Source organism: Nansenia antarctica, assembly GCF_963989245.1.
Source record: "Nansenia antarctica genome assembly, chromosome: 9".
Taxonomy (NCBI): Eukaryota; Metazoa; Chordata; class Actinopteri; order Argentiniformes; family Microstomatidae; genus Nansenia; species Nansenia antarctica.
The window spans coordinates 2,031,945-2,054,575 of NC_137679.1; the positions used below are offsets into that span (position 1 = coordinate 2,031,945).

Genomic DNA, 22,631 nt, shown 5'->3' on the forward strand with positions numbered 1-22,631 from the left:
CGTTTTGCTAATCGAAAAAGCAAGATTGAACTACTAAAACAGGGTAGGAAGCTGTCTGGGACGGGAGTGTATTTAAATGAACATCTTACCAAAAAGAATGCTGAAATTGCCTGGCAAGCACGCATTCTAAGGAAGCAAAACAAGTTGCAAGGCACTTGGACAAGAAACTGTAAAGTGATGATTAGGCCCAATGGATCTCCTGAAACCTCCAAAGGGTTTATGGTGAGAGAACTAAAAGACTTAGACCAGTACAAATAATGACTGTGAAATACCTGAACAGACAACAATTCAAATTTGAGTGGAAATACTTGGACAGACAATGACTGCTATAATGGGAATGGACGAGGATTATTCCTTTCCACTCAATGACATTAATGATGATGAGTTTGGAGAAATGGGATCACTGGACTGTGAGGATTATAATCCAGCTGCACCCAAAAACTATGAAGAGTTGAACTTGAAAACCTTTGACTTTACAGAGCACAAAATGTATGACATTGAGAACAACATCGACCCAGAGAACCACTTCTACAACAATAATAACTGCAACTGTGAATACTACACAGAGGAACAATTCAAAAGTAATATAAAAATGGATGGTAACTTATCAATAATACACTTCAACAGTAGAAGTCTTTATAGAAACTTTACAAAAACTAAGGACTATTTGAGACAGTTCACCAAGTTCAGCATCATTGCTGTATCGGAGACATGGCTCAGTAAAGAGAAAGAAGCAGATGTGGGACTTGAGGACTATGAACTATTTACCACCAACAGAACAAACAAGAAGGGAGGAGGAGTTGCCTTGTATGTAAATAATGACTTTGACTGTAAAATAGTAAAAAATATGTCAATAACAATAGAAAACATTATGGATTGTGTCACTGTAGAAATACATATGGAGAAATCTAAGAGCATAATAATAAGCTGTGTATATAGAACTCCAGGATCCTGTCTTGACACATTCAAAGATATGATGGTTGATATGTATGATAAACTAAATGACAGAAAGATGGTCTTTGTATGTGGGGACTTAAATATAGATTTGTTGAACCCAAATGAACACAAACAAATTAGAGACTTCATGGACACAATGTACAGTATAAGTCTATTTCCTACAATCTTAAAACCAACCAGAATAACAAGTAACAGTGCTACTTTAATAGACAACATTTTTACCAATGAAATTGGGAGTAAAATTGTAAGTGGAATGCTATTAAATGACATAAGTGACCACCTTCCTGTTTTTGCAACCATACAGAACTGTACCAAGATTAAAACTCATAGAAATTCCGAAACTCAGAAATTGATTCGTAACAGAACATCAGAAGCTATAGAGGCTCTGAAGGGAGACTTAAGGAAGCAAAGCTGGCATAGGGTCATTTCAAACAATAATCCAAACAAAGCTTATGATGAATTTCTCTCCACATTTTTCACCTTGTATGACATACACTGTCCACTACAAAAACAGAGAAAACACAAATATGAAGACAAGCCCTGGATCACAAGAGGACTAGAAAATGCATGCAAAAAGAAAAATATACTATATAAACAGTTCTTAAAGGACAGATCAAAGGTAGCAGAAAATAAATACAAAACCTACAGAAATAAATTAACTAGTATAATGAGATACAATAAAAAGGAATATTATAATAAACTATTGGAACAACACAGAAGTAATACACAAGGTACATGAAAAGTGCTAAACAGCATAATTAAAAAGGGTACAAAAAAATCGGACTATCCAAATTACTTTAATAAAGATAAACTAAACATAACTAAACCAAAAGAGATTGTCGATGAGTTTAATGATTACTTTGTCAATGTTGGCTATAACTTAGCAAATGAAATTGTGGACCCGATAACGAAGGACGGTGTAGACGAAGATATTATTGATATAAACACCAACACCATATTTCTGAAGAAAATTGAAGAGAAGGAACTGATTGATGTGGTAACCAAATTTAAGAATAAAAAATCTACAGATTGTAATGACATAGATATGAGACTAGTAAAAAATATTATAGAATATATTGCAAAGCCACTGACTCATATCTGTAACCAATCATTTCAAACCGGCATATTTCCCAACCAAATGAAAATAGCAAAGGTCATTCCTATCTACAAAAATGGAAACAAGCACAGTTTCTCCAATTATAGACCAATTTCTCTCCTTCCTCAGTTCTCAAAAATATTAGAAAAACTGTTTGTAGTAAGACTGGACGATTTTATAGAAAAACAAAACCTACTGAGTGACCATCAATTTGGATTTAGAGCAAATCGATCCACTACAATGGCAGTGATGGAATTGATTGAAAAAATATCCACAAAAATTGAAAGTAAAGATTATACTGTAGGGATATTCATAGATCTAAAGAAAGCATTTGATACTATTGATCATAGATTATTAATAAGAAAACTTGATAGATATGGAATTAGAGGGTTAGCAAATTTATGGATTAGAAACTATCTTGATAATAGACACCAGTATGTACAAATAAACAATGATAAATCTGAACTGCTAAGGGTCACATGTGGGGTCCCACAAGGTTCAGTGCTGGGTCCAAAGCTGTTTATTCTATACATCAATGATATTTGCAATGTGTCCAAGTTGTTAAATTTTGTTTTGTTTGCAGATGATACTAATTTATTTTGTTCTGGCAAAGATTTGGAGCAGCTTCTGGATACAGTGGAAACGGAACTAAAAACTATAAAACGATGGTTTGACACAAACAAGTTGTCATTGAACTTAGAAAAAACTAAACTTATGATATTTGGAAATCGAAAAATAAATAATCAAGTACAAATCAAGATAGATAATGTTGAAATTGAAAGAGTTTATGAAAACAAATTTTTGGGAGTTGTTATAGACCACAAACTATGTTGGAAAACACACATAAACTACTTAAAGACTAAAATATCAAAGTCTATTGCAATACTGCATAAAACAAAAGACATACTTAATCCAAATTCATTACACATATTGTACCGCTCTCTAATAGTTCCATACATAACCTACTGTGTGGAAGTGTGGGGAAACACATACAAAACAATCACAAATCCAATTTATTTACTACAGAAAAGAGCTATACGAATTATAAACAGAGCTGCCTATCAAGAACCAACTAACAAATTATTCATAAACACCTATGATCTCAAATTTAAAGAATTGGTGGACTTCAAAATGGCACAAGTCATGTATAAAGTAAAAAACAAGATGCTTCCAGACTGTATCCAGAGACTATTTCAAGTTAGACAGAGTAATTATGAACTCAGAGGAATATGTATGTTTATGAAAACAAAGATTAGAACAAATGCAAAACAAAGATGTATAACAGTTAAAGGAGTTAATTTATGGAATACTTTTGAAAAGAAAATGAAAATGTGTAGTACATTAAAAGGATTTAAAAAAATATTTAAAAATAAGATGATTAACAAGTATAAAACAGAGGTTTAAATATAGTTTTTGTTTGGTATTTTTATTTTATTTTTTGAACTTTTTGTTGACATGCGTAAGTGACATTTTGTTTATAAAAGTTTCAATGTTTTGATTATGCATTCATGGGGGGACATGCATACATGTAACAAGGGTAGGCGCAATAAGCCACGGCTTCAGCCTACACCTTTTTGGCCCTGATGTTATAAATTGTGACTATGTACATTTTCTTATATCTGTATTGTGAATTGTATAGGGGACCAAAATAAACAAACATTCTCAATCTCAATCTCAATCTCAATCTCTCTGTCTCTCTGTCTCTCTGTCACTCTGTCTCTCTGTCTGTCTGTCTGTCTCTCTGTCTTTCTGTCTCTCTGTCACTCTGTCTCTCTGTCTGTCTCTCTGTCTGTCTGTCTCTGTCTTCCTGTCTGCCTGTCCGCCCGCCCGTCCGTCCATCCGTCCGTCTGTGTGCAGGTGTGTCCCTGGTGGCCCACCCGCCCCAGGGGAAGCAGCGCGGCTGTGCTGGCTGTCAGGGGAGGATCAGGGACCGCTACATGCTGCAGGCGCTGGACCGGTACTGGCACGAGGGCTGTCTGAAGTGTGTCTGCTGCGGCTGCCGCTTGGGGGAGGTGGGCTCCAGCCTCTACACCAGGGCCGACCTCATCCTCTGTCGACGGGACTACCTGAGGTACCTGAGGCTTATGGGAGGGGGTGAGGGGGGGGGGTTTCCAAGGCCAGCCCCCGATGTCTGATCCAAAACATTTACATATTTACATTTTGGGCATTTAGCAGACGTCTTATTCCAAAGCGACTTACAATCGATACATTTGACTATGGCAAGTCAATCATCAATCCACCAGTTGTAGCAGGAAGAGTAATCTAGCTCAGGCCAGGGGCCATTGGCAGTCGTCGTGATAGAAGAAGAACGTTTTCTGTTTTTTTGTTTTGTTTTTGTTGCTGGCCACATGTCGAAGTGTCCTTGGGCAAGACACTGAACCCCAAATTGCTCCCAGTGAGCGCGGCCGGCCGGCGCCTTGCGTGGCAGCTTGCCGCCATTGGTGTGTGAATGTGTGTGTGAAGGGGTGAATGAGAGGCCGTTGTAAAGTGCTTTGGATAAAGGCATAGCTATATAAGTGCAGTCCATTTATACAACCGATCACCACAAGCTTTGGTGTCTATGAGCCTTAAACAACATAACCACTACGTTTTAGAGGAAAGCATTAGTAGTCATTTGATATTCCATTATAGAGGCATTTAATCATAGACAGCAGCCGAGTGGTAATACCTGAGTATCATAATGACAGAGAACAGTTTTGAATTGCGCCTGTGTCATGATTTGATGAGCATTATGCTAAGCTACATCAATAATTAACATGATGTTTTATTCATCGTTGGGTCGTGATGATATCAGAACCCTGAGAGTTCTGTGCGGTGCTTAAACAGGAGTTTGGTAGTGTGTTGAAGACATTCTTCCAACACACTTTATACAACGGATAGATCCGGTCCATTGTCTCTATTGGTCAGTTTGGTCCATTGTCTCTATTGGTCAGTTTGGTCCATTGTCTCTATTGGTCAGTTTGCGTTCCAGCCGTGCCGATATCCATGACATACGCACGGCTAAATGGAAAGTTGACACATCTTTTCATATTACTCCGCGTCATATTACCGTTATCGAAGTTACATTCTTACCGTTGCTTAGCAACCAATAAACAACTGTTCAGCGGATGAACACACTTACAATAAAACACAGTTCCATTAAAATACATAAATTAAAAGTTTGTCTTGTCTTTCTTCTGTGAAATATTGATAGATAAATGTGGTAACTGTTGTATAAAAGCGTTATGGAACGAGACGCCGTGGTATATTGTGGATATCGGCACAGCTAGGGGGTGTATAGGCCTATATAACGACACTCTGCTTCGCGTCGGGCCTAACCACCCCGCTAGCTGTGCCGATATCCACGATATACCACGGCTTCTCGCTCCATAACGCTTAAACACATTCTTCAACACACCACTAAACTCCTGTTTAAAAGTCTCATATTATGTGAAATCCAGCTGGACTTAGTTGAAGCGAAGTCTCTCATTAGCAGCCTTGGTTTCAGGAGAGGAAAGCTCTTCTGACAGGTACATTGGGCTAAACTGCCTTCTGTTCCCCTTCTGTGTCTGTATCACCACGGTCAGGCAGACAGCCTTTGATGATGTGATTTATTTTAATTGGGGCCATTATAGAGAATTAGCATGGAGCCTCAGACAACCTCGTTAAGGAGAAACAACAGGTGCATATCAAGGCCTGGTGTTCCAGTGTTCTGTTCGTTAAGGGCTGTTTGGATTTCATAGATTCTGTTGAACTTGCTTAACCCACGACCCCCCTCCCCTGCATATCCTACCCTCCTCCATGGAATGCAGTGGTTAAGAACTATTCCTCTCCTCCTCTCCTATTCTTCTTCTCTTTTACATCTTCAACAGTCACCCTATCCTACAGTAACACATTAAAAGGGGTTATGAACAGAACAGCGAAGGTTAACCAGGGTCATGTTCTGCGTGCACAAATAGTGAGAAATACATTTTTAAAAAGAAACTAAAATGTGTCTTATTTTAGACCAGCTCAGTGTATATACACTACACAATAACATTACATACAACACACTACATCTGTTTAAAATAACGTACCTTTACTGAATACAAACATGACACTACTCTCCCTCCCTCCCCCTCCCTCCCTCTCTCCCTCTCTCTCTCTCTCCCCTCCTCCCTCCCTCCCTCCCCCCCCTCCCTCTCTCTCCCTCCCTCCCTCCCTCCTCTCTCCCCCTCCCTCCCTCCCTCCCTCCCCCTCCTCCCCCCCTCCCTCCTCCCCCCTCTCTCCCTCCCTCCCTCCCTCGCTCCCTCTCTCTCTCTCCCCCTCCCTCCCTCTCTCTCCCCCTCCCTCTCTCTCCCCCCCCCCTCCCTCTCTCCCCCCCCCTCCCTCCCTCTCCTCCCCCCCTCTCCTTCCCCCTCCTCCCCCCCCCCTCCCTCCCTCCCTCCCCCCTCCCTCCCCCTCCTCCCTCCCTCCCTCCTCCCCCCTCTCTCCCTCCCCCCCCCCCCTCCCTCCCTCTCTCTCCCCCCCCCCTCCCTCTCTCCCCCCCCCTCCCTCCCCCTCCTCCCCCCCTCTCTCCCTCCCCCCCTCCCCCCCTCTCCTTCCCCCTCCTCCCCCCCTCCCCCTCCCTCCCTCCCTCTCTCTCTCTCTCTCCCCTCCCTCTCTCTCTCTCTCTCTCTCTCCCTCCCCCTCCCTCCCTCCCTCCCCCCCCCTCTCTCCCTCCCCCCCTCCCTCCCCCTCCTCCCCCCCTCCCTCCCCCCCTCCCCCCCCTCCCCCCCTCCCTCCCCCTCCTCCCCCCCTCCCTCCCTCCCCCCCTCCCCCCCCCCCCCTCCCCCCTCCCAGACTGTTTGGTATAACAGGGACCTGTGCAGCCTGCAGTAAGCTGATCCCGGCCTTTGAGATGGTGATGAGAGCCAGGGAGAACGTCTACCATTTGGACTGCTTCGCCTGCCAGCTCTGCGGCCAGAGGTAAGCTGAAAGGAGGAGTGGAGAGGCTTCAGGTAACCTCTCATCTAGCCTCGGGAAACAACATAAGCTAAATGTCAATCGGCAAGCATCCTTATTTCAGATGACATCCTCACTATCCGATTGTTATGAATATCTCATGATGTATAGTGCCTGTAGAAAAAGTCTACACAGCCTTTCAATGTTCACCTTTTGTTGTCCTACCTAGAGCCTAAAGAGTGCAAAATAATATTATACAACAGCTAGTTCCAACTAAGTCATTTGATTGGACAAGAGGCATTCCATGAGTGCCGATATACAGTATAACAGCACTGGGACTTTTAACTATATGTATCACTCCGCCGCACAGGTGTTCAACCAAATGACCGTTAATTAGACTACATGTTTGTGTTCAGGTTACTAGGCAACAGTCCAGTTGAAGTTCAGTTGCGGAACTATTTATTTTAATTTTTATGATTAAATAAACAAACAAATCACAATCTGTTGTCGCTTATGACTGTTAACTAATAAATGGCGCTGTAGAACTGTTGTATAAAAACAATATCACACTCGAGGTCGTGCTGTTATACTGAATATCAGCACGGTAAGCATCCTCAAACACTGTGAAAAAAAACATAGTTTATTGCGAGCTTTCGGTCACAGACCTTCTTCAGGCATAAAGCAGACAAGTGAGTGCAGTGGTTTTAAGGGTTCAAACAACATCACTTGATTTAGCCAACGCACAACACCTGTGTCAAACATGTCGCCTAGTGACTACGCATCAAGGGAATTGTAGTCTTTTAGAGTTATCATAGAGCCTGAAATCTATATAATCTATATAATCTATATAATCTATATAATCTAGAGCCTGAAATCTAAGCCTAGGCTTCTTCCTACTCCTTTTCGTACAATTGATAGGACTGTACTCTACATATTAGTCATTTGTTATTTATTATTTTAAATCATGTTCGAAATAAAGAATCATTCATTCATTCATTCATTCATATACGTTAAATCAGGAACTCACTGATCAGCACAGCCTATACTCTTTCACTTTTAACTTGAAAATAAAAACAGAGAAAACCTGTTGTCTACACACCCCCCATTCTGTGGCTCTCCTAAAATAAGCTCAAACGCAAACATCTTCAATTAGTTATTTACATAAATATGTTGAATTGAGTCCGTCTGAGTGCAATTATAATAATTCACATGATTTTGGAAAGAATACCCTTGTTGTTGGAAGGTCGATCATTTGAATAGGAATCAATAACACACTATGTTGATCAGGCTGTTACTCACCAGTATGAAATTAGATTAGATGTATTGTCCCCAGGGGGAAATTCATTTTCACCCCACTGTACAGTATACATGTATACATACAACACTGTATAACACAGACAACAACAGACAGTACTACACACAAGTACACACACTCAGCGCGGTCTGTTATTTAAGGCAACAATGGCTGCGGGGATCAGGCTTTTGCCAAAGCGAGCCCTTTTGCACCTTAGCGTTCTGTACCTAGGCCCGGATGGCAGTGGGGCGAGGTACAGGTTGAGTGGGCGGGTGATGTCCTGTTCTATTGTGGTTGCAATGCGTGAGATGGGCCCTGTTGTTTAGTGCTGTGAGGTTGGGTGTGTTTTGTTCATCACAACATTGCAATACATCACACTCATACCCTGTACGCACGTCGTGTGATGGAATGCAACGTGTCATTTGGTTTGTTTTAAAGTTGCATTCTGTAGTTTAGGGGGAGGGTCTTGGTGAGTGCACAGCACACTCACTGATTGGCTTAGAGTCCCATCCCAGCCAGTTTAGCTTCCTGGCAACATAGCTAGGAGCAATTCTCAATTAAATGTGTCGAAAGGTTGTTTGACTCAGTTGCAAATAATGTGTGTATAATGTAATGTATTATAATCCCAGGCTCTTGGTAAATACAAGGGGAACATGTTTAAAGGCTGTATAGAATCTCTATAGACACTGTGTGTGAATCACTCCATGAGAGGATCTGTTTAGCATACCGTGACGTTAGAATTATAAGGTTCTATCTCCATCTCCAGTCCTCTTTCACAGCTCATCTTAGGAACTACATACCACCCCTATCTCCATATTTTGGGTGATGGCTGGGTGATTGATTGTCGATTGTTTGATTGTTTGATTGTTATTGTATTGTTATTGTATTGTTATTGTATTGTTATTGTATTGTTCCCTGTGGCAACAGATGACAATACAGATCAAGATACAGATTTGCACCTTTAAATGTAAATCACCTAAAACTGAATTTGACTATTTCTCTGACTGCAGATTCTGCGTGGGGGACAAGTTCTTCCTCAAGAACAACATGATACTGTGCCAGTTGGACTATGAGGGAGGAGGACATGTGAACGGTAACTCTGACAGGCAGGTTCAATGAGAGACCCCCCCCCCCTCCCACCACATAACATGGACTACGCATTATAGCCTACGGATGATATGGAGGCGAAAGCAAAGCACTGAAAGGCGGGTGCAGTTTTAGACACTCCAGAAAGGACATGGAACGCGATGAGGAGCCGTGTTGCAATTGTTTGTTCTTGACTTTAAGGCTCGGTTCACCAAGGCAGGCCCACTGGGGGGGCGGCTGTCTTCAAGTTTGTATTCCTTTTTTTGTCTAAATAGACAATCTGGAAAATGTTTAAATGTCATTTAAAATGTTTTGATATTACTGTGAACCGTCATTAAAGCTGCTTGCTGTGATTTATGTTGAGTCGTGTTCATAAGGAATACATGAGAAAATAAATTCACACAGCCCAATGTTCCCACATTTCGAAGTAATCTAGTCCCATAACTAACCCTGACCCTAATCCTAACACTGACCCTAACCCCTAACACTGACCCTAACCCTAGCCCTAACCCTAACACTGACCCTAACCCCTAATCCCTAACACTGACCCTAACCCTAACCCTAACACTGACCCTAACCCCTTATCCTAACACTGACCCTAACCCCTAACACTGACCCTAGCCCTAATCCTAACACTGACCCTAACCCTAATCCTAACACTGACCCTAACCCCTAACACTGACCCTAACCCTAACCCTAACACTGACCCTAACCCCTTATCCTAACACTGACCCTAATCCTAGCCCTAACCCTAACACTGACCCTAACCCCTAACCCTGACCCTAACACTGACCCTAACCCCTAACCCTGACCCTAACCCCTAACCCTAACACTGACCCTAACCCTAACACTGACCCTAACCCTAGCCCTAACCCTAACCCTAACACTGACCCTAACCCTAACACTGACCCTAACCCTAACCCTAACACTGACCCTAACCCTAACACTGATCCTAACCCTAACACTGACCCTAACCCCTAACACTGACCCTAACCCTAGCCCTAACCCTAACACTGACCCTAACCCTAACCCACCTATGAAATATTAGAAATGTGGGACCATTGGGCTGTGGGAACATAGTGGTGACCCCATAAATGCAAACAGCCCAATTGCTGCCCAGGTATCTCTGGTGGAAAACAGCCTCCTATACTTTCACTACTTGACCAAGTGAGGTTGACCTGTGTGTGCCTGTGAGTTTGTCTTCGAGAACACAAGATCCCTATCCTGTATTCAACCACTCTAACTAATGACGTTACACATCCAGAGCTTACAGCAGACCCTGCCGCCGTTTTTTAATTAATTAACCAAACTAGGAGGGCCATCTGGTCTTATCTGAGCAGCCTAACACTAAACAATGCCACAAAGAAAACCCCTCATTTTGATAATGCCAGCCCCCCGGAACCCTTCCTACTTTGTTGATTAAGATTAAAATAAGACACACTTGTCTTGTGCTCTCCTCACGCTCGAATTTCAAAACCATAGATAGGGCCTATCTATGATATTATTATGTTCAAAACCCCCCTTCGTGTGAGGGGTAGTTAGGGTTAGTGAGCAAGGCCCCCTGTGTACAACGTGACAACAGTGACACCTACCGGAGAGAGAGCGCCACTGCACTTCCGCTGCTTCACGGCAGAGAGAGAGAGAGAGGGTGTACACACAGATGAATGAAGGCAACGTAAGCATCGCACCGATGGTCTCTGCGGTGACGTTTCTGTAATTCTTTGTCGGACGTTTTTTGTAAACTGCATCGCCTAAAAGACATCTGCAGGTGCATCATGTCGATGTCTACCTTCCAGAAGGTGACCCTGGTGTCATGTCTGTTCCTCTGCGTTGCCCTGCTGCTGCCCAAAATGCTGCTGTCCCGAGGAGGGCAGAAGGATGGACAGAGCGAGGGTAAGGGGGTTCATATAGTTATACATGATTTTTAAATATCATGCATGCGTATGGTTGTGCCGTTTTTTTGTTGTTGCATTAAACATCTTTTGTCATAATTTGCATTTTGCACGTTTTTTTTTTTATGTTGTCCCGAAATTACACTGACATCCCTGAAGGGGGCGCCCTTTCCTAGATCATGTTCATGGTATTAAATGACGTTGAGTGTTGCGGAGGCTGTGTGAGTGCAATAAAAATGTTTCAATAAATAAGAACGAGCTTCCCACGGCTGTCAGAACTGCAGAGTCACTACCCATCTTCCGTCGGAGACTGAAGACCTCCATCTCTTCACTCCAAGACTTGCTACTGCCCCCCTTGTACTGTTTATCTGTTCTCCAGTGTCTATATAATGGCCCCGGGCCTGAGCTGGATTACTCTTCCTGCTACGACTGGTGGATTGATGATTCACTTGCTTAGTCAAATGTATCGATTGTAAGTCGCTTTGGAATAAGACGTCTGCTGAATGCCAAACATGTAAATGTAAATGTAAAAATCGAATCAAATCAAATTGCAGGGTCAGGCCGCTTCCCCCCCATGGCCAGGCAGATGTCCTCAGACAGCCACCAGAAGGCTGCAGGCTCCCAGTTCTCCCGGGCCCACAACCCCGAGGCCATCGCCCGGGCTAAGGGCGGCACGGGCGTGGGCACCGGGGGCAAGTCCAACCTGGCGGGGCAGATCATCCCCATCTACGGCTTTGGGATCCTGCTGTACATCCTCTACATCCTGTTCAAGGTGAGACTACATCCTGTTCATGGCTCCTCCTTACACTCACACACCGCGACACACACTCATACCAAGCCAAGCTCCGGACCTGGGGTGACGGGGCCTTTTCAGCCGCAGCCCCGTCCCTCTGGAACGCCCTCCCCAACCACATCAGACAGGCCAACACCCTCCCAACATTTAAACAGGCCCTCAAAACCCACCTCTTCAAGCTCCCCTTCACCAGTTAACCCTCTCCCCCTCCCCTTCCCTTGTGTCCCCAACACTACCTTAATTAGGCCCCTATACTTTCTTTCTTTTATTTCTTTTTTGTTTCTTTTTATTATTACTACTCGATCTATTCAGTTTTAAAGCGTCTTTGAGTGTCTAGAAGTAGAGCTGGCGTCTAATGATCGCAAGGTCGGCAGATCGGCGGTTTGATCCCCGGCTGGCCACATGTCAAGGTGTCCTTGGGCAAGACACTGAACCCCAAATTGCTCCCAGTGAGCGGGGCCGGCCGGCGCCTTGCATGGCAGCTTGCCGCCATTGGTGTGTGAATGTGTGTGTGAATGGGTGAATGAGAGGCCGTTGTAAAGCGCTTTGGATAAAGGTATAAGTCAGTCCATTTACCATTTACCGTACAATGACATTCAGTGCATCATTGTCATACAGTGACTCGTGTTGAGGATGTGTTTCTTCTCTCTCTTAAAGATCACGTCCAAAGGGAAGAACGCCCCGCCTGTAGAGACCAGGTTCCCTTCTGTGAGGGCGGAGAACCTGAAGAGGAAGATCAGTGAGTACCAGTCTCTGACAGTGGGGGAAATAAGTATTGAACACATCAACATTTTGTCCAGTAAATAGTATTTCCAATGAGCCTATTCAAGTGACATTTGCACCAGACTTTGGTATTAACTCAAACAAGATGATAGATTTTTTTGTCTGGATTGTTTGAGTACAAACAATAAAATAAATAAATAAAGTAAATACAATACATTTACTGGACAAAATGTTGATGTGTTCAATACTTATTTCCCCCACTGTATATCACATAAAATGTTCAGATTAAATATGCTATCGGTCATAGATCTTCTTAAGGTTTAGTTAAGAAGATCTATGACCGAAAGCTCGCAATAAACAACGTTATTTTGCAGTGTTTGAGTGTGCGGATGCTGTTAATTTTGCACTCTATTGATACTCTTCAGTCCAGCTCCTCAGCAAAGTCTGATCACGGATGAGCGGTGGGATTTTCATTACTTAGTGCCAGCTCTAAAAATTGCCAGCTCTACTCTCATCCTCTCTCACTCTCTCTCTGTCTCTCTCTCTGTGTCTCTCTCTCTCTTCCCCTCTCTCCCTCTCTCTCCCTCTCTCTCTCTCTCTCTCTCTCTCTCTCTCTCTCTCTCTCTCTCTCTCTCTCCCTCCCTCCATCTAGCTGACTTTGAGCTGACCCAGCTGCAGGATAAGCTGAGGGAGACAGAGATGGCCATGGAGAAGATCGTCTCCAAAGCCAGCCACAGTCCTGAGAGGTTGCTCTTTACTTTTTGCTACTCTGTTAGCATTAGGGTGCAGATATAATATATACTTTTATGGTTAGGATTCATTCCAACCAGCACCACAGGGAACCACAGACTGGACTTGTGTTGTCTGTGTGTCTGCAGGGTGAGAGGTGACTTGTGTCTGTGTGTCTGCAGGGTGCAGGGTTCCCACGCTGGTCTTAAAAAGCATTAAAGCAAACCAAATTCCAAGGCCTAAAAAGGCCCCGAATTTCAGTTATTCGGTCTTAGAATTAGGTGCTAGGTCTTAAAAATGAAATCCTGCAAGGAAATCAGTCCAACCACATCTATTTATGCAGAAATTAATCAAGCTGGAACAAACCTTTTGTGTCTGTACGGCAGTGAAATCCCTAATTTCATCACCTCAAGGATGACAAAAAGTCAAATCACATGGTGTCGCGAATAGGTCTTAAGTTCTATCCAAAGAGTTCTAAAAAAGGTCTAAAAAGGTCTTAAATTTGACTTGTTGAAACGTGTAGGAACCCTGTGTCTGTGTGTCTGCAGGGTGAGAGGTGTCTGTGTGTCTGTGTGTCTGCAGGGTGAGAGGTGACTGTGTGTCTGTGTGTCTGCAGGGTGAGAGGAGACTGACTGTGTGTCTGTGTGTCTGTAGGGTGAGAGGTGACTGTGTGTCTGTGTGTCTGCAGGGTGAGAGGAGACTGTGTGTCTGTGTGTCTGCAGGGTGAGAGGTGACTGTTGTGTGTCTGCAGGGTGAGAGGAGACTGTGTGTCTGTGTGTCTGCAGGGTGAGAGGTGTCTGTGTGTCTGTGTGTCTGCAGGGTGAGAGGTGACTTGTGTCTGTGTGTCTGCAGGGTGAGAGGTGACTGTGTGTCTGTGTGTCTGCAGGGTGAGAGGTGTCTGTGTGTCTGTGTGTCTGTAGGGTGAGAGGAGACTGTGTGTCTGTGTGTCTGCAGGGTGAGAGGTGACTGTGTGTCTGTGTGTCTGCAGGGTGAGAGGTGACTGTGTGTCTGTGTGTCTGCAGGGTGAGAGGTGTCTGTGTGTCTGTGTGTCTGCAGGGTGAGAGGTGACTGTGTGTCTGTGTGTCTGCAGGGTGAGAGGTGTCTGTGTGTCTGTGTGTCTGCAGGGTGAGAGGAGACTGTGTGTCTGTGTGTCTGCAGGGTGAGAGGTGTCTGTGTGTCTGTGTGTCTGCAGGGTGAGAGGTGACTGTGTGTCTGTGTGTCTGCAGGGTGAGAGGTGACTGTGTGTCTGTGTGTCTGCAGGGTGAGAGGTGTCTGTGTGTCTGTGTGTCTGCAGGGTGAGAGGAGACTGTGTGTCTGTGTGTCTGCAGGGTGAGAGGTGACTGTGTGTCTGTGTGTCTGCAGGGTGAGAGGAGACTGTGTGTCTGTGTGTCTGCAGGGTGAGAGGTGACTGTGTGTCTGTGTGTCTGCAGGGTGAGAGGTGACTGTGTGACTGTGTGTCTGCAGGGTGAGAGGTGACTGTGTGTCTGTGTGTCTGCAGGGTGAGAGGTGACTGTGTGTCTGTGTGTCTGCAGGGTGAGAGGTGACTGTGTGTCTGTGTGTCTGCAGGGTGAGAGGTGACTGTGTGTCTGTGTGTCTGCAGGGTGAGAGGTGTCTGTGTGTCTGTGTGTCTGCAGGGTGAGAGGTGACTGTTGTGTGTCTGTGTGTCTGCAGGGTGAGAGGTGACTGTGTGTCTGTGTGTCTGCAGGGTGAGAGGTGACTGTGTGTCTGTGTGTCTGCAGGGTGAGAGGTGACTGTGTGTCTGTGTGTCTGCAGGGTGAGAGGTGACTGTGTGTCTGTGTGTCTGCAGGGTGAGAGGTGACTTGTGTCTGTGTGTCTGCAGGGTGAGAGGTGACTTGTGTCTGTGTGTCTGCAGGGTGAGAGGTGACTGTTGTGTGTCTGTGTGTCTGCAGGGTGAGAGGTGACTTGTGTCTGTGTGTCTGCAGGGTGAGAGGTGACTGTGTGTCTGTGTGTCTGTGTGTCTGCAGGGTGAGAGGTGACTGTGTGTCTGTGTGTCTGCAGGGTGAGAGGTGTCTGTGTGTCTGTGTGTCTGCAGGGTGAGAGGTGACTGTGTGTCTGTGTGTCTGCAGGGTGAGAGGTGTCTGTGTGTCTGTGTGTCTGCAGGGTGAGAGGAGACTGTGTGTCTGTGTGTCTGCAGGGTGAGAGGTGACTGTGTGTCTGTGTGTCTGCAGGGTGAGAGGTGTCTGTGTGTCTGTGTGTCTGCAGGGTGAGAGGTGACTGTGTGTCTGTGTGTCTGCAGGGTGAGAGGTGACTGTGTGTCTGTGTGTCTGCAGGGTGAGAGGTGACTGTGTGTCTGTGTGTCTGCAGGGTGAGAGGTGTCTGTGTGTCTGTGTGTCTGCAGGGTGAGAGGTGACTGTTGTGTGTCTGTGTGTCTGCAGGGTGAGAGGTGACTGTGTGTCTGTGTGTCTGCAGGGTGAGAGGTGACTGTGTGTCTGTGTGTCTGCAGGGTGAGAGGTGACTGTGTGTCTGTGTGTCTGCAGGGTGAGAGGTGACTGTGTGTCTGTGTGTCTGCAGGGTGAGAGGTGACTTGTGTCTGTGTGTCTGCAGGGTGAGAGGTGACTGTGTGTCTGTGTGTCTGCAGGGTGAGAGGAGACTGTGTGTCTGTGTGTCTGCAGGGTGAGAGGTGACTGTTGTGTGTCTGTGTGTCTGCAGGGTGAGAGGTGACTTGTGTCTGTGTGTCTGCAGGGTGAGAGGTGACTGTGTGTCTGTGTGTCTGCAGGGTGAGAGGTGACTGTGTGTCTGTGTGTCTGCAGGGTGAGAGGTGACTGTGTGTCTGTGTGTCTGCAGGGTGAGAGGTGACTTGTGTCTGTGTGTCTGCAGGGTGAGAGGTGACTGTGTGTCTGTGTGTCTGCAGGGTGAGAGGAGACTGTGTGTCTGTGTGTCTGCAGGGTGAGAGGTGACTGTTGTGTGTCTGTGTGTCTGCAGGGTGAGAGGTGACTTGTGTCTGTGTGTCTGCAGGGTGAGAGGTGACTGTGTGTCTGTGTGTCTGTGTGTCTGCAGGGTGAGAGGTGTCTGTGTGTCTGTGTGTCTGCAGGGTGAGAGGTGTCTGTGTGTCTGTGTGTCTGCAGGGTGAGAGGTGTCTGTGTGTCTGTGTGTCTGCAGGGTGAGAGGTGTCTGTGTGTCTGTGTGTCTGCAGGGTGAGAGGTGACTGTGTGTCTGTGTGTCTGTAGGGTGAGAGGTGACTGTGTGTCTGTGTGTCTGCAGGGTGAGAGGTGTCTGTGTGTGTCTGTGTGTCTGTAGGGTGAGAGGAGACTGTGTGTCTGTGTGTCTGCAGGGTGAGAGGTGTCTGTGTGTCTGCAGGGTGAGAGGTGTCTGTGTGTCTGTGTGTCTGCAGGGTGAGAGGAGACTGTGTGTCTGTGTGTCTGCAGGGTGAGAGGTGACTGTGTGTCTGTGTGTCTGCAGGGTGAGAGGTGACTGTGTGTCTGTGTGTCTGCAGGGTGAGAGGAGACTGTGTGTCTGTGTGTCTGCAGGGTGAGAGGTGTCTGTGTGTCTGTGTGTCTGCAGGGTGAGAGGTGTCTGTGTGTCTGTGTGTCTGTAGGGTGAGAGGAGACTGTGTGTCTGTGTGTCTGTAGGGTGAGAGGTGTCTGTGTGTCTGTGTGTCTGCAGGGTGAGAGGTGACTTGTGTCTGTGTGTCTGCAGGGTGAGAGGTGACTGTTGTGTGTCTGTGTGTCTGCAGGGTGAGAGGTGACTTGTGTCTGTGTGTCTGCAGGGTGAGAGGTGTCTGTGTGTCTGTGTGTCTGCAGGGTGAGAGGTGTCTGTGTGTCTGTGTGTCTGCAGGGTGAGAGGTGACTGTGTGTCTGTGTGTCTGCAGGGTGAGAGGTGACTGTGTGTCTGTGTGTCTGCAGGGTGAGAGGTGACTGTGTGTCTGTGTGTCTGCAGGGTGAGAGGTGTCTGTGTGTCTGTGTGTCTGCAGGGTGAGAGGTGACTGTGTGTCTGTGTGTCTGCAGGGTGAGAGGTGTCTGTGTGTGTCTGTGTGTCTGTAGGGTGAGAGGAGACTGTGTGTCTGTGTGTCTGCAGGGTGAGAGGTGTCTGTGTGTCTGTGTGTCTGTGTGTCTGCAGGGTGAGAGGGGTCAGTGTGTCTGTGTGTCTGTAGGGTGAGAGGGGTCAGTGTGTCTGTGTGTCTGTAGGGTGAGAGGAGACTGTGTGTCTGTGTGTCTGCAGGGTGAGAGGTGACTGTGTGTCTGTGTGTCTGCAGGGTGAGAGGTGACTGTGTGTCTGTGTGTCTGCAGGGTGAGAGGTGACTGTGTGTCTGTGTGTCTGCAGGGTGAGAGGTGACTGTGTGTCTGTGTGTCTGCAGGGTGAGAGGTGTCTGTGTGTCTGTGTGTCTGTGTGTCTGCAGGGTGAGAGGAGACTGTGTGTCTGTGTGTCTGCAGGGTGAGAGGTGACTGTGTGTCTGTGTGTCTGTGTGTCTGCAGGGTGAGAGGTGACTTGTGTCTGTGTGTCTGCAGGGTGAGAGGTGTCTGTGTGTCTGTGTGTCTGCAGGGTGAGAGGTGACTGTGTGTCTGTGTGTCTGCAGGGTGAGAGGTGACTTGTGTCTGTGTGTCTGCAGGGTGAGAGGTGACTGTGTGTCTGTGTGTCTGCAGGGTGAGAGGTGACTTGTGTCTGTGTGTCTGCAGGGTGAGAGGTGTCTGTGTGTCTGTGTGTCTGTAGGGTGAGAGGTGTCTGTGTGTCTGTGTGTCTGCAGGGTGAGAGGTGACTGTGTGTCTGTGTGTCTGCAGGGTGAGAGGTGACTGTGTGTCTGTGTGTCTGCAGGGTGAGAGGAGACTGTGTGTCTGTGTGTCTGCAGGGTGAGAGGTGACTGTGTGTCTGTGTGTCTGCAGGGTGAGAGGTGTCTGTGTGTCTGTGTGTCTGCAGGGTGAGAGGTGTCTGTGTGTCTGTGTGTCTGTAGGGTGAGAGGTGACTTGTGTCTGTGTGTCTGCAGGGTGAGAGGTGACTTGTGTCTGTGTGTCTGCAGGGTGAGAGGTGTCTGTGTGTCTGTGTGTCTGCAGGGTGAGAGGTGACTGTGTGTCTGTGTGTCTGCAGGGTGAGAGGAGACTGTGTGTCTGTGTGTCTGCAGGGTGAGAGGTGACTTGTGTCTGTGTGTCTGCAGGGTGAGAGGTGACTGTGTGTCTGTGTGTCTGCAGGGTGAGAGGTGTCTGTGTGTCTGTGTGTCTGCAGGGTGAGAGGAGACTGTGTGTCTGTGTGTCTGCAGGGTGAGAGGAGACTGTTGTGTGTCTGTGTGTCTGCAGGGTGAGAGGTGACTGTGTGTCTGTGTGTCTGCAGGGTGAGAGGTGACTTGTGTCTGTGTGTCTGCAGGGTGAGAGGTGACTTGTGTCTGTGTGTCTGCAGGGTGAGAGGAGACTGTGTGTCTGTGTGTCTGCAGGGTGAGAGGTGACTGTGTGTCTGTGTGTCTGCAGGGTGAGAGGTGTCTGTGTGTCTGTAGGGTGAGAGGTGACTTGTGTCTGTGTGTCTGCAGGGTGAGAGGTGACTGTGTGTCTGTGTGTCTGCAGGGTGAGAGGAGACTGTGTGTCTGTGTGTCTGCAGGGTGAGAGGTGACTGTGTGTCTGTGTGTCTGCAGGGTGAGAGGTGTCTGTGTGTCTGTGTGTCTGCAGGGTGAGAGGTGACTGTGTGTCTGTGTGTCTGCAGGGTGAGAGGTGACTGTGTGTCTGTGTGTCTGTAGGGTGAGAGGTGACTGTGTGTCTGTGTGTCTGCAGGGTGAGAGGGGTCAGTGTGTCTGTGTGTCTGCAGGGTGAGAGGTGACTTGTGTCTGTGTGTCTGTAGGGTGAGAGGTGACTGTGTGTCTGTGTGTCTGCAGGGTGAGAGGGGTCAGTGTGTCTGTGTGTCTGCAGGGTGAGAGGAGACTGTTGTGTGTCTGTGTGTCTGTAGGGTGAGAGGTGACTTGTGTCTGTGTGTCTGCAGGGTGAGAGGTGACTTGTGTCTGTGTGTCTGCAGGGTGAGAGGTGACTGTGTGTCTGTGTGTCTGCAGGGTGAGAGGTGACTGTGTGTCTGTGTGTCTGCAGGGTGAGAGGTGACTTGTGTCTGTGTGTCTGCAGGGTGAGAGGTGACTGTGTGTCTGTGTGTCTGCAGGGTGAGAGGTGACTGTGTGTCTGTGTGTCTGTAGGGTGAGAGGTGACTGTTGTGTGTCTGTGTGTCTGCAGGGTGAGAGGGGACTGTGTGTCTGTGTGTCTGCAGGGTGAGAGGTGACTGTGTGTCTGTGTGTCTGCAGGGTGAGAGGAGACTGTGTGTCTGTGTGTCTGCAGGGTGAGAGGTGACTGTGTGTCTGTGTGTCTGTGTGTCTGCAGGGTGAGAGGTGACTGTGTGTCTGTGTGTCTGTGTGTCTGCAGGGTGAGAGGTGACTGTTGTGTGTCTGTGTGTCTGCAGGGTGAGAGGTGACTGTGTGTCTGTGTGTCTGCAGGGTGAGAGGGGACTGTGTGTCTGTGTGTCTGCAGGGTGAGAGGAGACTGTGTGTCTGTGTGTCTGCAGGGTGAGAGGTGACTGTGTGTCTGTGTGTCTGCAGGGTGAGAGGTGTCTGTGTGTCTGTGTGTCTGCAGGGTGAGAGGTGACTGTGTGTCTGTGTGTCTGCAGGGTGAGAGGAGACTGTGTGTCTGTGTGTCTGCAGGGTGAGAGGTGTCTGTGTGTCTGTGTGTCTGCAGGGTGAGAGGTGACTGTGTGTCTGTGTGTCTGCAGGGTGAGAGGTGACTGTGTGTCTGTGTGTCTGTAGGGTGAGAGGTGTCTGTGTGTCTGTGTGTCTGCAGGGTGAGAGGTGACTGTGTGTCTGTGTGTCTGCAGGGTGAGAGGTGACTGTGTGTCTGTGTGTCTGCAGGGTGAGAGGTGACTGTGTGTCTGTGTGTCTGCAGGGTGAGAGGAGACTGTGTGTCTGTGTGTCTGCAGGGTGAGAGGTGACTGTGTGTCTGTGTGTCTGCAGGGTGAGAGGTGACTGTGTGTCTGTGTGTCTGCAGGGTGAGAGGAGACTGTGTGTCTGTGTGTCTGCAGGGTGAGAGGTGACTGTGTGTCTGTGTGTCTGCAGGGTGAGAGGTGACTGTGTGTCTGTGTGTCTGCAGGGTGAGAGGTGACTTGTGTCTGTGTGTCTGCAGGGTGAGAGGTGACTGTGTGTCTGTGTGTCTGCAGGGTGAGAGGTGACTGTGTGTCTGCAGGGTGAGAGGTGTCTGTGTGTCTGTGTGTCTGCAGGGTGAGAGGTGACTTGTGTCTGTGTGTCTGCAGGGTGAGAGGTGACTGTGTGTCTGTGTGTCTGTAGGGTGAGAGGAGACTGTGTGTCTGTGTGTCTGTAGGGTGAGAGGTGACTGTGTGTCTGTGTGTCTGCAGGGTGAGAGGTGTCTGTGTGTCTGTGTGTCTGCAGGGTGAGAGGAGACTGTGTGTCTGTGTGTCTGCAGGGTGAGAGGAGACTTGTGTCTGTGTGTCTGCAGGGTGAGAGGTGACTGTGTGTCTGTAGGGTGAGAGGTGACTGTGTGTCTGCAGGGTGAGAGGTGACTTGTGTGTCTGTGTGTCTGTAGGGTGAGAGGTGACTGTGTGTCTGTGTGTCTGCAGGGTGAGAGGTGACTGTGTGTCTGTGTGTCTGCAGGGTGAGAGGTGACTGTGTGTCTGTGTGTCTGCAGGGTGAGAGGTGACTGTGTCTGTGTGTCTGCAGGGTGAGAGAAGACTGTGTGTCTGTGTGTCTGCAGGGTGAGAGGTGACTGTTGTGTGTCTGTGTGTCTGCAGGGTGAGAGGTGACTGTGTGTCTGTGTGTCTGCAGGGTGAGAGGTGACTTGTGTCTGTGTGTCTGCAGGGTGAGAGGGGTCAGTGTGTCTGTGTGTCTGCAGGGTGAGAGGTGACTGTGTGTCTGTGTGTCTGCAGGGTGAGAGGTGACTGTGTGTCTGTGTGTCTGCAGGGTGAGAGGTGACTGTGTGTCTGTGTGTCTGCAGGGTGAGAGGTGACTTGTGTCTGTGTGTCTGCAGGGTGAGAGGTGACTGTGTGTCTGTGTGTCTGCAGGGTGAGAGGTGACTGTGTGACTGTGTGACTGCAGGGTGAGAGGTGTCTGTGTGTCTGTGTGTCTGTAGGGTGAGAGGTGACTTGTGTCTGTGTGTCTGTAGGGTGAGAGGTGACTGTGTGTCTGTGTGTCTGCAGGGTGAGAGGTGACTTGTGTCTGTGTGTCTGTAGGGTGAGAGGTGACTTGTGTCTGTGTGTCTGCAGGGTGAGAGGTGACTGTGTGTGTCTGTGTGTCTGCAGGGTGAGAGGTGACTTGTGTCTGTGTGTCTGCAGGGTGAGAGGTGACTGTGTGTCTGTGTGTCTGCAGGGTGAGAGGTGACTTGTGTCTGTGTGTCTGCAGGGTGAGAGGGGTCAGTGTGTCTGTAGGGTGAGAGGTGTGACTGTGTGTCTGTGTGTCTGTAGGGTGAGAGGGGTCAGTGTGTCTGTAGGGTGAGAGGTGACTGTGTGTCTGTGTGTCTGCAGGGTGAGAGGTGACTGTTGTGTGTCTGTGTGTCTGCAGGGTGAGAGGTGACTGTGTGTCTGTGTGTCTGCAGGGTGAGAGGGGTGAGCGCGGCCCAGGAGGAGAGGCTACTGCACCAGCTGAGGGAGATCACCCGGGTCATGCAGGAGGGGCGGCTGGTGGAGGGGGTCGCTCCAGAGAAGGAGGCCCGAGACTGGGAAGGTACGGTTATTTTGTTGGCTAAAATGTCCCCAAAAATATGTGTATATATGTTACGGTACATGTGGGAATACGGTACATGTGGGAAAACCTAGGTTAGGGTTAGGTGCTAGGGTGCTACGGTTAAGGTTAGGATTAGGGTTAGGGGTAGGGTTAGGGTTAGGGTTTGACATGCCAGCATGTACCAAGTCCACGTAGCACCTAACCCTAGTTTCCCACATGTACCGTATTCCCACATGTACCGTAACATACAGTATATAGAGTATTAACGCTCTCGCAATGACGTTACAATTGGGTGGTTCTTCTCCCACTAGTAAGTGTCGATGATGATCAGTGTGGAGATGTTGTCACCGTTCAATTCTAATAGAGCTGGGGGGGCGCTTGGTGGCGTAACACACTAAGAGTCGACCGTGTGTGTGTGTGAATGTGTGTGTGACTGTGAACGGGTGAATGAGAGGCCGTTGTAAAGCGCTTTGGAATAAGGCATAGCTACCGGTATATAAGTCAGTCTGTTTACAAAA

General features: G+C 47.6%; 1 protein-coding gene across 1 annotated transcript in view; it reads left to right on the plus strand.

Moving 5' to 3' along the window:
* The window catches only part of LOC308165132 (rhombotin-1-like), a gene marked incomplete at both ends in the record, with an annotated part of 12,115 nt that extends 2,747 nt beyond the window's left edge, over positions 1-9,368 (plus strand). The window contains 3 exons of the mRNA XM_080539240.1: positions 3,911-4,124; positions 6,854-6,979; positions 9,260-9,368. Of these exons, the coding sequence (XP_080395366.1) occupies positions 3,911-4,124; positions 6,854-6,979; positions 9,260-9,368 (449 nt within the window). The remainder of the gene's footprint in view (positions 1-3,910; positions 4,125-6,853; positions 6,980-9,259) is intronic.
* Positions 9,369-22,631: the final 13,263 nt, after the last annotated feature.